Source organism: Mobula birostris, chromosome 4 (assembly GCF_030028105.1).
Source record: "Mobula birostris isolate sMobBir1 chromosome 4, sMobBir1.hap1, whole genome shotgun sequence".
Lineage (NCBI taxonomy): Eukaryota > Metazoa > Chordata > Chondrichthyes > Myliobatiformes > Myliobatidae > Mobula > Mobula birostris.
The window spans coordinates 3,462,311-3,476,530 of NC_092373.1; the positions used below are offsets into that span (position 1 = coordinate 3,462,311).

Below are 14,220 nucleotides of genomic sequence, written 5' to 3' on the forward strand. Positions count from 1 at the left end.
GAAGCAGAATTAGGCTGTTTGGCCCATCGTGTCCGCTCCGCCATTGTCTGGAAATGGAGCCCTCTGACGTCCCGGACCGACCCGCCACATTGTCAGGGGGTGGGGGGGGGGGAAGGCAACCGCCGCCGTCAATCATCCGCCAGACCCCGCCTCCCTCAGCCGAGCCGCTCTGCCCTCCGGGAAATGTAGTCCTGAGTTTAGAGGCCAGAGAGTCTCATGCTTCAAGCAATGGAACTACCAGTCCCGGCATACCTTGCGGAACGGAGGCGTCACACAGGCGCAGTGGTGACAGGACCCGGCTGGCCCGTGAAAAGAACATGGCGACCTATGTGGAGATCATCAGGCACGAGTTCCCCGACATCGACTCGGAGCTCTTCCAATATGTGACAGGTGAGGGATACCGCCGGTGGCCGGGGATGTGACTCTTCTCCCTTCACTCAGCATCCAGCCTTCCCGCTGTCCGTCACCGGGCACAGACAGGCCGACCGGCGGCCCACACTGGCACCGGGACACGGCTCGTCATCAGATCAGGTCCCAGCTCTTGTAAGGTGAATCCCGCCGCGTCTCCGGGCATAGAGTAAATCTGTGTGGAATTCATTGCTACGGACCCATGCGGAGATCAAACCATTGGTGTATTTAAAGTAGAGGTTGATAGGTTCTTGATTAGAGTGTCAAAGGTTACGGGAAGAAGGAAGCAGAATGGAGTTGAGAGGGATCATAAATCAGCCTTGGTGGAATGGCAGAGCACACTCGATGGGTAGAATGGCCTAATTCTACTCCTTTGCCTTATAGTGTTATAGATAGGCCGGCCTGGACGCACTGACATCCGGAGACGGCTGGTCGTCAGGTCCCAGCGCCTGTGCGGTGAAATTAAGTTGAAGTTTATTGTCATCTGACTGTTCCACTTGGTTATATATATGCACAATGTTGCTCTGGACCATGGTGCACCCACAAAGCAGCACACAAACCAAAAATATTACAGATGTGTGTAGTATGTAGCACTGGTAAACAGCTTGCTGTCCTAGCGACGAGACCTTGACGGTGGCAGCGGATTCATTAGTTTCACAGCCCGAGGGAAGAGCTGTTACCCAGGCTGGCAGACCTAGTCCTGATGCTCCTGCACCTCCTTCCTGATAGTAGTGGGTCAAAGAGATTGTGGGAAGGGTGGTAGGGATCCTGAACAATTCTTTGGGCTTTTTGACTGCAACCCCAGCTTTGTGCCCCACCCCCCCCACACTATGGTTGGGATTGTTGGAGACTTCACACTGCTAAATCCAATGGAATGATAGGGACCAATACAGTTTGACACCTGCAGTGTTGCAGGAGTTACCAGTCAGCATTAAACTCAGTGCAGGACTGCCTTAAAAACTCTAGCTCTGGATTTTTCTTGGGGTTTACTTCCAGATCCTTCCCTGTGAGTTGGTATAGTTGTAGAGCAGTGTTGGTTTGAGATCAGAGTTTTATTTCTCCTTGGTGAGCTACCAACCATGGCTGACAAGCCCCATTTGCCCAGAGCGACTGGTTTTAAGCTGCCAGTAACCCATCTTTGCCCCTACTCCTGTCAGTAGAAATAGTTTTGCTGGGTTTAGTAGCTAAGCCAGGAGCTGGACATGGATGGTAGTTGGCCTCACAGGTGCCAGGGTCCAAGATGTTTCTGATCGCATCCACGATATCCTGAAGTGGGAAGGTGAACAGCCAGAGGTCATGGTACATACAAGGGGTGATTGGTAAGTTCGTGGCCTAAGATAGGAGGAGATGAATTATTAACTTCAAACTTTCTACATAATCATTCAAAGAGTTGAAAATGCAAGGCTTGTTGAGAAAGTAAGGAGGCATGAGATCCTCGGGGACCTTCCTTTGTGGATCCAGAACTGGCTTGCCTACAGAAGGCAAAGAGTGGTTGTAGACGGGTCATATTCTGCATGGAGGTCGGAGACCAGTGATGTGCCTCAGGGATCTGTTCTGGGACCCCATCTCTTCGTGATTTTTTATAAATGACCTGGATGAGGAAGTGGAGGATGGGTTAGTAAATTTGCTGATGACACAAAGGTTGGGGGTGTTGTGAATAGTGTGGAGGTTACAGCGGGACATTGACAGGATACAAAACTGGGCTGAGAAGTGGCCAATGGAGTTCAACCCAGATAAATATGAGGTGGTTCATTTTGGTAGGTCAAATATGATGGCAGAATATAGTATTAATGGCAAGACTCTTGGCAGTGTGGAGGATCAGAGGGATCTTGGGGTCCCAGTCCATAGGACAGTCAAAGCTGCTGTGCAGGTTGACTGTGTGGTTAAAAAGGCAAATGGTGCATTGTCCTTCATCAACCATGGAATTGAGTTCAAGAGCCGAGAGGTAATGTTACAGTTATCTAGGACCCTGATGAGACCCCATTTGGAGTACTGTGCTTAGTTTTGGTCTCCCCACTACAGGAAGGTTGTGGAAACCATAGAAAGGGTGCAGAGGAGATTTACAAGGATGTTACTAGGTTTGGGGAGCATGCCTTATGAGAATAGGTTGAGTAAACTTGGCCTTTTCTCCTTGGAGCGACAGAGGATGAGAGGTGACCTGATAGAGGTGTATAAGATGATGAGAGGCATTGAACGTGTGGATGGTCAGAGGCATTTTCCCAGGACTGAAATGGTTAACATGAGAGGGCATAGTTTTAAGGTGACTGGAAGTAGGTATAGAGGGGATGTCAGGGGTAAGTTTTTTACTCAGAGTGGTGAGTGCGTGGAATGGGCTGCCAGTGACAGTGGTGGAGCCGGATACAATACGGTCTTTTGAGAGACTCCTGTAGATGAGGCTGAGTACAGGGCTACGGTAGGAAACTTTGTCACATGGTGTAAGCAGAATTATCTGCAGCTTAATGTGAAAAAAGTCTAAGGAGCTGGTGGTAGACCTGAGGAGAGCTAAGGTACTGGTGACCCCTGTTTCCATCCAGGGGTCAGGGTGGACATGGTGGAGGATTACAAATACCTGGGGATATGAATTGACAATAAACTGGACTGGTCAAAGAACACCGAGGCTGTCTACAAGAAGGGTCAGAGCTGTCTCTATTTCCTGAGGAGACTGAGGTCCTTTTAACATCTGCCGGACGTTTGCATGTTTGCTGTTGTGTGCTGGGGCAACAGACTGAGGGTAGCAGACACCAACAGAATCAACAAACTCATTCGTAAGGCCAGTGATGTTGTGGGGATGGAACTGGACTCTCTGACGGTGGTGTCTGAAAAGAGGATGCTGTCCAAGTTAGTCATAGTCAGAGTCATACTTTATTGATCCCAGGGGGAAATTGGTTTTCGTTACAGTTGCACCATAAATAATAGTCATAGAACCATAAATAGTTAAATAGTAATATGTAAATTATGCCAGTAAATTATGAAATAAGTCCAGGACCAGCCTATTGGCTCAGGGTGTCTAACCCTCCAAGGGAGGAGTTGTAAAGTTTGATGGCCACAGGCAGGAATGACATCCTATGACGCTCTGTGCTGCATCTCGGAGGAATGAGTCTCTGGCTGAATGTACTCCTGTGCCCACCCAGTACATTATGTAGTGGATGGGAGACATTGACCAAGATGGCATGCAACTTAGACAGCATCCTCTTTTCAGACACCACCGTGAGAGAGTCCAGTTCCATCCCCACAACATCACTGGCCATATGAATAAGTTTGTTGATTCTGTTGGTGTCTGCTACCCTCAGCCTGCTGCCCCAGCACACAACAGCAAGTGAGAAGGGCTCTGGGGAAACTCAGGACTGGCAAAGAATTGGGACCTGATGATGTGAGCCCTAAGGTCCTGAAAGAGTGCGCTGAACAGTTGTGAGGAGCTCTCCAGTGCATTTTCAGTCTGACTCTTAGCCTGGAAAGGGTCTCGACTATGTGGAAAACATCATGTGTGGGGTCCCAGTACCCAAGAAGGGTTGACTGAAAGCCTTGAATTACTACCGTCCAGTGGCCCTGACCTCACACATCATGAAGCCCCTCGAGAGGCTGGTCCTGGCTCACCTCCGACCCCTGGTCAGATCTGCCCTCGATCCCCTGCAGTTTGTCTAGCAGGAGCACATTGGAGTCGACGATGCTGTCATCTGCCTGCTGAACGGAGCCTACTCGTATTTGGCTAAACAGGGCAGCACTGTGTAGACCATGTTTTTTGATCTTTCTAGTGCCCTCAATACCACACAGCCCTCATTGCTGGGGGGAAAGCTCCATTCACTGTAGGTTGGCATTTCCTGGATAACGGACTACCTGACTGGCAGACCGCAGTTTGTGCAGCAGAGCTGTGTGTCAGACATGGTTATGAGCAGTACTGGGGCCCCACAGGGAACGATATTATGTCCCTTCCTGTTTACCCTGTATACCTTGGATTTTAGATACAACACTGAGTCATGTCCTCTGAAGAAATTCTCTGATGAATCAGCAATTGTTGGGTTTATAAAGGGAGGATGGGTGGAGGAATACAGGGCCCTGGTGGAGCTCTTTGTTGATTGGTGCAAGCTGAATCATCTGTAGCTCAACATCAGTCAGACAAAGGAGATGGTGATGGACTTTAGGAAGAAGCCTGCTCTGCTCCGCTCCCTGTTACTATTGGTGGTGAGGACCTACAAGTACCTGGGGGGCGCACCTGGATGACAGACTTGAGTAGAGGCTGTGTATAAGAAGGGTTGCATCCACTTCCTGAGGAAACTGAGGACCTTTGGAGTATGCAGGCCTCTCCTTCACATATTCTACCAGCCAGTTGTCTCCTGTACAATGTTCTATGTGGTGGTGTGCTGGAGCAATGGCATCAACATGGGTGATGCCAGCAGGCTCAATAAACTGATTAAATCGGCTGACTCTGTTAGAGGAGTCAAACTGGACACACTGGGACTGTGGTAGAACAAAGGACCCTATGGAAAATCCTGGCAATTCTGGACAGTGTTTCTCACCCTCTGCATGCCACCTTGGCTGAACAGAGGAGCACTTTCAGTGATAGACGAAGACAACTGTGCTGCTCCAGAGAGCGCTCTATGAGGCCATTCTTGCCCTCAGACGTTAGGCTCTATAATGAGTCAACCTGTAGCCAGGGAAGTGATGACCCCCTCCTGTTAGACTGTTATTAATCTCTGTTTACCACACCCTGCTATTGCAGACACCCTGTGAATCCTACCATCACTTCTTCACGGTGTGAATGTGCATCCATTACTGTATGATATTACGGTAATTCTTGCACTACCATTTTATCAGTGTGAATTTGTAAAACTTGTAATCTTTGACTTGTAAATCTTGTACATCTTATTTTTAAGGTAACTTGTGTTTTATTTTTTATTGTATATCTGTGCTACTGAGACACTAATTTCCTTTGGGAACAATGAAGTATCTCTATCTAACATTGGTTTTCAGCTTGAGTACATTTTCTGCAGTGCTAAGACATAGGAGCAGAATTAGTCATTCGATCATTACTGATTTACTATCCCTTTCAATCCCATTCCCCTACCTTTAGCCAGTAACCTTTGATGCCCTGACTAATCAAGAACCTATTAAACTCCACTTTAAGTATATTCAATGACTTAGCCTCTGTGTCAATTAATTCCATAAGTTCATCAACCTTTGGCTAAAGAAATTCCTCCTCATCTCTGTTCTAAATGGATGTCCCTCTATTCAGAGGCTGTGCCCTCTGGTCCTAGGCGCCACCACTATAGGAAGCATCCTCTCCACATCCACTATTATCTAGGTCTTTCAGAATTTGAAATGTTTCAATGAGATCCCCCTAATTTTTCTAAACTCCTGGAAGTAGAGGCCTGGAACCATCAAATGCTCCTCATTCATTAACCCTTTCATTCCTGGGATCATTCTCGTAAACCTCCTCTGGACCTTTTCCAATTTTCTTGGATAAGGTGCTCAAACTGCTCACAATACTCCAAGTGAGGTCTGGCAAATGCCCTCAAGTGTATCCATGCCAACATAGCGTGGCCACAACTTACTAACCCTAAGCTGTACGCCTTTGGGATGTGGGTGGAAACCCACAAAGTCATGGGGTGAACGTACGAACTCCTTATAGACAGCGGTGGGAAATGAACTCTGATCGTTGGTCCCTGTGTTCCCAGATCTCTTTGTTCTAGCACACTCTTCGGTGCCCTACCATTTACCATCTACTCTGATTGATCCTACCAAATTGCAAACCTCGCAATTGTCTGCATTTAAATTTATTTATTTTATTTAGAGATATAGTGTGGAATATATAGTGTTCAAGCCATGCTAACCCAGCAACCTCAACAATCCTGATTTAATCCTAACCTAATCATGAGACAATTTGTAAGGACCAATTATCCTACTATCGGTAGGTCTTTGGACTGGGGGAGGAAACCAGAGCACCTGGGAAAACCCACACATTCCACAGGGAGGACGTGCAGTTACTCTTTACAGAGGGTGTTGAGATTGTAATTTGAACTCCAGTGCCCCGAGCTGTAATAGCGTTGTGTTAACCGCTACACTACCGTTAGTGCCCCAGCTTTTTATGGTTTATTTTGTCTGTGTGTTGCAGTTTACCTGGTTTGCATTGTGGAATCAGTCCAATTGAGGGCAATGCCTTGTTTTCCTCAGGCGTGCTGGACAGCAGTGCTGCTGATTTTGAATCTGTGGATGAGATTTTTGAGGCCATTGGAGATGTTCTTCAGGAAGTCTCGGCCTCAAAAAATGAAGATGATGTGCGTGAGATCTGTCAGAAAATGTTCAATACGCTTAAACTGTGAGTAAATGTTTTCATTCTTGTTTTTATTGATGTTTTGTTTACTGTTTATCATTTTAAATTACACGGTAAAATCAATGAAAAACCGCTCACAACAGAAACAGGCAAATGACTAATATGCAAAAGAGAACAAACTGCGCAAATATAGAAAGAAAAGAAAATGATAACAATGAATAAATAAGCAATAAATATCGAGAACTTGAGTTGTCTGAGTAGGAATATCGGGCTTGTTGGTTGTCTGTCGTATCCAAACGTGGCAGGAAAATTGTGAGGGAGAGTTTTTAAAGTGGAAAAGCCATTGCACTGGGGCAGGTCCACTCTCACGACCTAGAAAGTCCAGGTCCAGTGGTACAAGTGGTTGTTGTGAACTGGGGTCTTCCTTGGTTGCAGTGGATGTCCATGACTGTCTGTGCCTTGTCATGCCCTTTTCTCTCCACAAAACGTTATAGAGCCACCTTCCTGGGCGTTGGATCTTACTGTGGATCTCCTCTGTCCAGTCCGACTTCACATGCCGGGACAGACATGTTCCTATTTCACCAGTTAAGAGGCCAGCCTGCGACCCTCGCCTTTTTAAGCCTGCCTGTCGAAACAGTGTGCTGGGGTGTGGCTGCTATTGCATGCAGACAGTCAGGCAACTACAGATGAGAGCTGAGTGTCCGATGGGTCCCAAAGGTGAGTGAGCAGTCCCAGAATGGACGCGACAAGTCCTTTAACCAGAGGTGCTAACCCATACACCGCAATATCAGGCTTACATACGAGCAAAGTTCAGTACCCCAGTGGATAATACAGTGTATCAAACTTGCCAAAATTGTGGAAACACAAGAAACTGCAGATGGATTTCAACCCAAAACATCAACAATTCCTTTCTCCCACAAATGCTGCTCAATGCACTGTTCTCCTAGAAGGTTGTTTGCTGTCCTGAGGCTTCCTGGAGGCCACAGTGTACCACACAAACAGTGTACCTATTTCTGACCTTAACAGAACATGTACAATAATGGCTGGCACCATAGAAAGTTTGGTGTGCAGGGCAACCCTTGAGTTAAAGTTATTAACACCCTGACATTGGAGACATGAATGGACAGGGCAGTGAAAATGGCATTTGTGATGCCTGAGTATAAAAACATTGGAAAGGAATAAATGGTTGACACTTTGGGGAGAGATCCTACATCAGGACCACATGATGAAGGATCATTCCCCGAAATGTCAACAGTTTATTCATTTCCATAGATGCTGCTTGACCTATTGAGTTCCTCCAGCATTTTGTGTGTGCTGCTCAAGATTTCCAGCATCTGCAGAATCTCAAGTTTATGAAAAAAACGTATAATTGCGTATAGTTTGTCACCTACAGGGTGGATGTTGACAGCTTTAGAAAGAGTGCAGAAGAGACGTCAAAAATGACATTCTTCACTTGTAAAATAGGTTGGATAGGCTGGATTTATTCCCAGGAGTTTGCCCTACAGTCACCTCGGCCCACCTAGTCCGTGCCCAACTATTATTCTGACCAGTCCCATCGCCCATTGCCCGCACCTGGACCACAGGGCTCCATACCCTTACCATCCACATACTTGTCCAAACTTCTCATAAAATGTTTAAATCAAACCCACACCCACCACTTCCTGTGTCAACTCATTCCACACTCTCACCACCCTCTGAGTGAAGTTCTGCATATGTTCCCCTTAAATATTTAACCTTTCACCCTAACCTATGACCTCTAGTTCTAGTCTCACCCAACCTCAGTAGAAAAAGCCTGCTTGCATTTACCCGATCTATGCCCCCCATGATTTTGTGTATCTTTTTATATTGAATCACCTCCCATTCTCCGATGATCCAGGGAATAAAGTCCAAACCTTTTCACCCTTTCCCTAAAACTCAGGTCCTCAAGTCCTGGCACCATTCTTCCAAACTTCCTCTGTACTCATTTAGTTTTATTTACATCTTTCCTGTACATAACTGACCAAAACTGCACACAGTACCCCAAATTAAGTCTCACCAATGTCTTATACAACTCCCAACATAACATCTCATCTGCTGTACTCAATACTTCAATTTATAAAGGCCAATGCGCCAAAACCTTTCTTTATGCTGCGTTCACTGAGTTATCCACCAGTATTCCCCATCCCTTTGTTCTACCACACTCCTTAGTGCCCTACCTTTCACCGTGCAAGTCCTACATTTGCCAGGGGTGGTAGTAGAGACGCATACGTTAGAGACATTGAAGAATCTCTCAGATAAGCATATGGATGTTAGAAAAATGGAGGGCTGGTTTGAGTATGTTGAAAGGTAAACACAACATTGTGGGCTGAGGGCCTCTGCTGTAACATTCTAGGAACATCATCCTCTTTACTTTAGTGTCTGCCATTTTCACCCTGTTCTGTCTCGGTCTTCAGTAATTTTTATATACTTCTGTAGCACCATTGCTCAATTTCTGACACCCAGAGGAAACAACCCAAGTGTGTCGAACCTCTCCTTAAGCTAATACGCTTCAAATTTGGCAACATACTGGTGGTCCAAGATGGTGCTGGCAAGACGTGGTGACATTTTGTGGGCAGATAACCAAACTACTAACTATTCTACCAAATATACTTTCTCTGCACTACAATCACTGCAGTTTGCAGCCTGTAATTTCCTTTTTGGAAGTGTACTTTTGAACCGTCTCTGCAACCTGGTATTTTTGCAGTGTCTGAAAGCGTTCGGTGAACTGGACTCTCGAAAATGCAGTAACGGCTGCAGTGGCCATGGATGGAGTGTACTTTGGGCCATACTGAAGTGGTGGGGCCCGGGTCTGACGATGAAAAGTCAGCTGATGTTTAGTTGATTCAAGCACCGAGCCAGATTAGAAAGATTAAGGCATTGAGGCATGGGATGACCCTCAGCAGCTCTGTGGCTGTGGGCACTCTTTCAGAGACCGTGTGGTTCATGTTCTGTGTTTTTTAATTGCTTTTTTATTGTTTGCACAATTTGTTTTTTTGCACATTGGATGTTTGATAGTCTGTGTAGTGTGCATTTTCTTGTAGATTCTTTGTTTCTTTGTTTTGTGGCTGCTTGCCTGTTCGATAATAAATGTACTTTGACTTTCACTGTGAACCTCCTCGGTCCCCTTGCCAAAGCCTCCACATTTTTCCTATAGTGTGGTGATTATGATGTGGCAACCTGAAAAGCAAGAAAATGCAAATGGCTGAATCCCAGCTGATCAACAGGAGAGGTCAATGAAAGCCTTAAAGGCTCATGGCTCCTTTTACAGGTGACTGACAAAGGGCCCCCACTAATAAATATCTTTCGTAACATGATGTAGACGGGTCATATTCTGGATGGAGGTCGGTTACCAGTGGGGTGCCTCGGATCTGTTCTGGGACCCTTACTCAACGTGATTTGTATATAAATGACCTGGATGAGGAAGTGGAGGGATGGATTGGTAAGTTTTCTGATGACACAAAGATTGGAGGTGTTGTGGATAGTGTGGAGGCTGTCAGAGCTTACAGCAGGACATTGATAGGATGCAAAACTCGGCTGAGAAGTGGCAGATGGAGTTCAACCCAGATAAGTGTGAAGTGGTTCATTTTGGTAGGTCAAATATGATGGCAGAATATAGTATTAATGGTAAGACTCTTGGCAGTGCGGAGGATCAGGAGGATCTTGGGGTCCGAGTCCATAGGACACTCAAAGCAGCTGTGCAGGTTGACTCTGTGGTTAAGAAGGTGTACGGTGTATTGGTCTTCATCAATCGTGGAATTGAATTCCAGAGCCGAGAGGTAATGTTGCAGCTATATAGGACCCTGGTCAGACCCCACTTGGAGTACTGTGCTCAGTTCTGGTTGCCTCACTACAGGAAGGATGTGGAAGCCATAGAAAGGCTGCAGAGGAGATTTACAAGGATGTTGCCTGGATTGGGGAGCGTGCCTTATGAAAACAGGTTGAGTGAACTCGGCCTTTTCTCCTTGGAACGACAGAGGATGAGAGATGACCTGATAGAGGTGTACAAGATGATGAGAGGCATTGATCGTGTGGATAGTCAGAGGCTTTTTCCCAGGGCTGAAATGGTTGCCACAAGAGGACACAGGTTTAAGGTGCTGGAGAGTAGGTACAGAGGAGATGTCAGGGGTAAGTTTTTTTACTCAGAGAGGGGTCAGTGCGTGGAATGGGCTGCCGGCAACAGTGGTGGAGGCAGATACGATAGGGTCTTTTAAGAGACTTTTGGATAGGTACATGGAGCTTAGAAAAACAGGGCTATAGGTAAGCCTAGTAATTTCTAAGGTAGGGACATGTTCGGCACAACTCTGTGGGCCGAAGGGCTTGTATTCTGCTGTAGGTTTTCTATGTTTCTATGATAGAGTTTGTGACTAATTCATAAACATTGTGGACATGCAGTGCTGGCGTTGGAATGTATGTTGAAACTTGCGGGATGCCCCCAACTCATCCTTAGGTTGTTGACACAGACCGTAAGCCCATACGAGTTAGGAATAGAATAAGGGCAATTCGGTCCATCGAGTCTGCTTCGCCATTTCATCATGGCCGATTTATTGTCCAACCCCACTCTCCTGCATTTTCCACGTAACTTTTGACCCCCTGACTAATCAAGAACCTCTAAAGAAATTCCTCCTCATCTTTGTTCTAAATAGACATTCCCTCTGTACTGAGGCTGTGCCTTCTGGTCCTAAACTCAGTCACTATAGGAAACATCTTCTCCACATGCACTCTGTCTGCACCTTTCAGTATTCGATAAGTTTCAGTGAGATTTTCTCCCCCCCCCCCCATTCTTCTAAACTCCAGGGAGTACAGGTGAGGTATTTCACTGTATGTTTCGATGTATATGTGATAAATAAATCTGAGTGTGTTGGTCCATTTAATAAACTAATGTAACATTTATACGATTATTCGGCTTTAGCAAATATTGACACCTGTTTTGGGTTTTGACTCTATTTGCGTATTTTGATGCCACCTTATACTCTTGAAAATTACTTAGTTTTATTTCTGGCTCCTTGTCAAATATGAAGGAATTTAAGGTGGGGGGGTTATATGGGAGGTAGGGTTTGAGGGTCGGCACAACATTGTGGGCCGAAGGGCTGTAATGTGCTGTACTATTCCATGTTCTATGTTGTCAGAGTTTAAAATTGTTGGATTCTTATGTTTTAATCCAAAGTTCTTTGAGAAGTCAGGAAAGAGGCACAAAACTTGTTGCTTCACAATTATTAATTGTTAATAGGACAAAGAAAATCTAAAACAGACAGTAATAGGAGCAGAGGCTAGTAGTGGAAGGGAGAGAAGAAACAAAGGTGGCGGAGCTGTGTGGTCAGCTCTTTTTATACCCATAGATACTCTAAGAAACAGTCCATTCAAATTTGTAGATAAGAGTTTTAATTAGTCAGATGCCCCTTGAAAAGCTCTGGAAGCACCAGAAAAGCTTCCAGACCTTTCCAGAATCATACAATTTGAACAACTGCTTATACATACTGTGACCACTAGGAAACATACTAAACAGTTGCATTATACAAGTAGTTATACTAGCAGGCCTAAATTGTTAAGCTGCAAAGAAAATAACAATTAAGCAGTTCAACAAAAAAATATAAAGTTCTTCATTATTTTCAAATTTCTCATACCGTGTGGGTAGTTTCGCCTGTAAATGAATGTTTCTAAGAGCCAGGCAGGCTAGTGTAATCCTTTGTGTTTTTACTTTCCAGAAACACATCCAACTCCTCAAAATCAAATGTATTGCTGAAAGCACCAATACAGCTCTCAAAAGTAGCCAGCAACTCGGGTGAGTAATACTCTCAGTATTCTTAGGTTAAATGCGGTGTTTTTATTTTATGATTTTCTCATAGCCAATTCTGTCACCTTTTATTTTCCTCACTTTCTTTTGAAAGTAGCATTTTATTTTTCACTGTAAACCCTCATCATTTAGACAATAGACATAGACATACTTTATTGATCCCGAGGGAAATTGAATTTCATTACAGCTGCACCAACCAAGAATAGAGCATAAGTATAGAAATACAAAAACCACAAACAATCAAACAACAATGTGCAAACTATGCTAGATGGAAATAAGTCCAGGACCAGCCTATTGGCTCAGGGTGTCTGACCCTCCACGGGAGGAGCTGCAAAATTCGATGGCCACAGGCAGGAACAACCTCCCATGACGCCCAGTGTTGTATCTCGGTGGAATATGGCTGGAGTCCAACAGCAAAGAGTTCAATATCCGGTCTACAAACACATTCCTCGATCGTAATATGACCAGGATTGCACCATCCGTTGTTAACCAGAACAGCAAGCCCCCAACTCCTTAATGCTTACTACTCTCAGTGCACTTCCGGTCAGCCCGAATGGTCTGGAAGCCCTCCACGGAAAAGTTTTGGTTGGGTATGAGCACGTGCAATCCAAGTGGAGAACTCACCTTCTCCATAAGTCTCTGTTGTCTCGACCTGGTCCTCTTTCCTCGCCTTTTTGATCCCCCTCTGCATCCTCTGTGTGTTTTCCTCCAGATTTCAGCCAGGGTGTCTGCCGCTCTGCTCGCTAAACCGGCTGGCATAAGCTCAGTCAGCTGGTCCCTGGAATAAACAATGCGGCCATCCTGCTGCCTCGCTAATGAGACGTGTCCGAATGTAACTATTTCCAGTACTAAAAGCCCAAATAAAACTCTCTCCACCAGCATGTTAGAAAGGGTGCAGCTGCAACGTGTTACCGTGAAAAAAAATGCAACAAATAACGCAAGTTAAAAAAGTAAGAAAACTAGTTGGAATGGCTGTAACAGGCTGCATGCACTACCGGCGCATGCGCACATTTCTGAGTGATAACTCATAGATGAAAGTTCTTTCTATGTAATGCCACCTTCTGAGGATGCTAGAGGTAGTTTCGTTTTACACAGGGAGTGATGAGCGTGCGGCAAGGCTTGCCAGGGGTGATGGTAGAGGCAGATAGAGTAGGGACATTTAGGAGGCACTTTGATGGGCACATGGATGATAGAAAAATGGTGGGCTATGTGGGAGGGAAGGGTTAGATCGATATTGGAGGAGGTTGAAGGTCGGCACAACATTGAAGGCTGAAGGGGCCTGTACTGTATTGTGCAGTAGTAACATATTACACAGAGACTTTTCAAATATAAAACCAAGAAAGGCACAATTCTATCTTGGATCGTAAGAATCTCTTCCCCATGAAAGAGGTGTCTGGGTTTAGAAAACGTAGGTTTAAGGTGAGTAAGAGGCATAAAGGCGATTTGAGGAAGAATCTGGGCAGTGATTGCAATTTGGAATGCATTGCTTGCGAGGTAAGTTCAAAGTAAAATTTATTATCAAAGTGCCTGTACATCACTATATACCACCCTGAATTCATTTTCTTATGGGCATGCACAGTAATTCCAAGAAACAATAGAATCATTGAAAGACCACACTCAACAGTATGGGCAAACGACCGATGTACAAAGGACAAGTAACTGCGATTACAAAAGGGAAAAAGAAATCGTTAATGGAATTTACAAGCTGCAGGTTGCAGAGAGTATAGTTCAAACG

At 45.3% G+C, this 14,220-nt stretch overlaps 1 protein-coding gene across 3 annotated transcripts in view; it reads left to right on the forward strand.

Moving 5' to 3' along the window:
• The first annotated feature begins 270 nt into the window (after positions 1-270).
• Positions 271-14,220, forward strand: part of abcf3 (ATP-binding cassette, sub-family F (GCN20), member 3) — a 252,315-nt gene continuing 238,365 nt past the window's right edge. Inside the window, exons 1-3 of one of the 3 annotated variants that reach the window (XM_072254865.1) lie at positions 271-390; positions 6,577-6,721; positions 12,397-12,473. In XM_072254865.1, coding sequence (XP_072110966.1) covers positions 318-390; positions 6,577-6,721; positions 12,397-12,473 — 295 coding nt within the window. In that variant the 5' untranslated portion in view covers positions 271-317. Of the gene's footprint in view, positions 391-416; positions 549-6,517; positions 6,722-12,396; positions 12,474-14,220 lie in introns of those variants that run through there. The other 2 variants (XM_072254867.1, XM_072254866.1) reach the window with 2 other exon arrangements.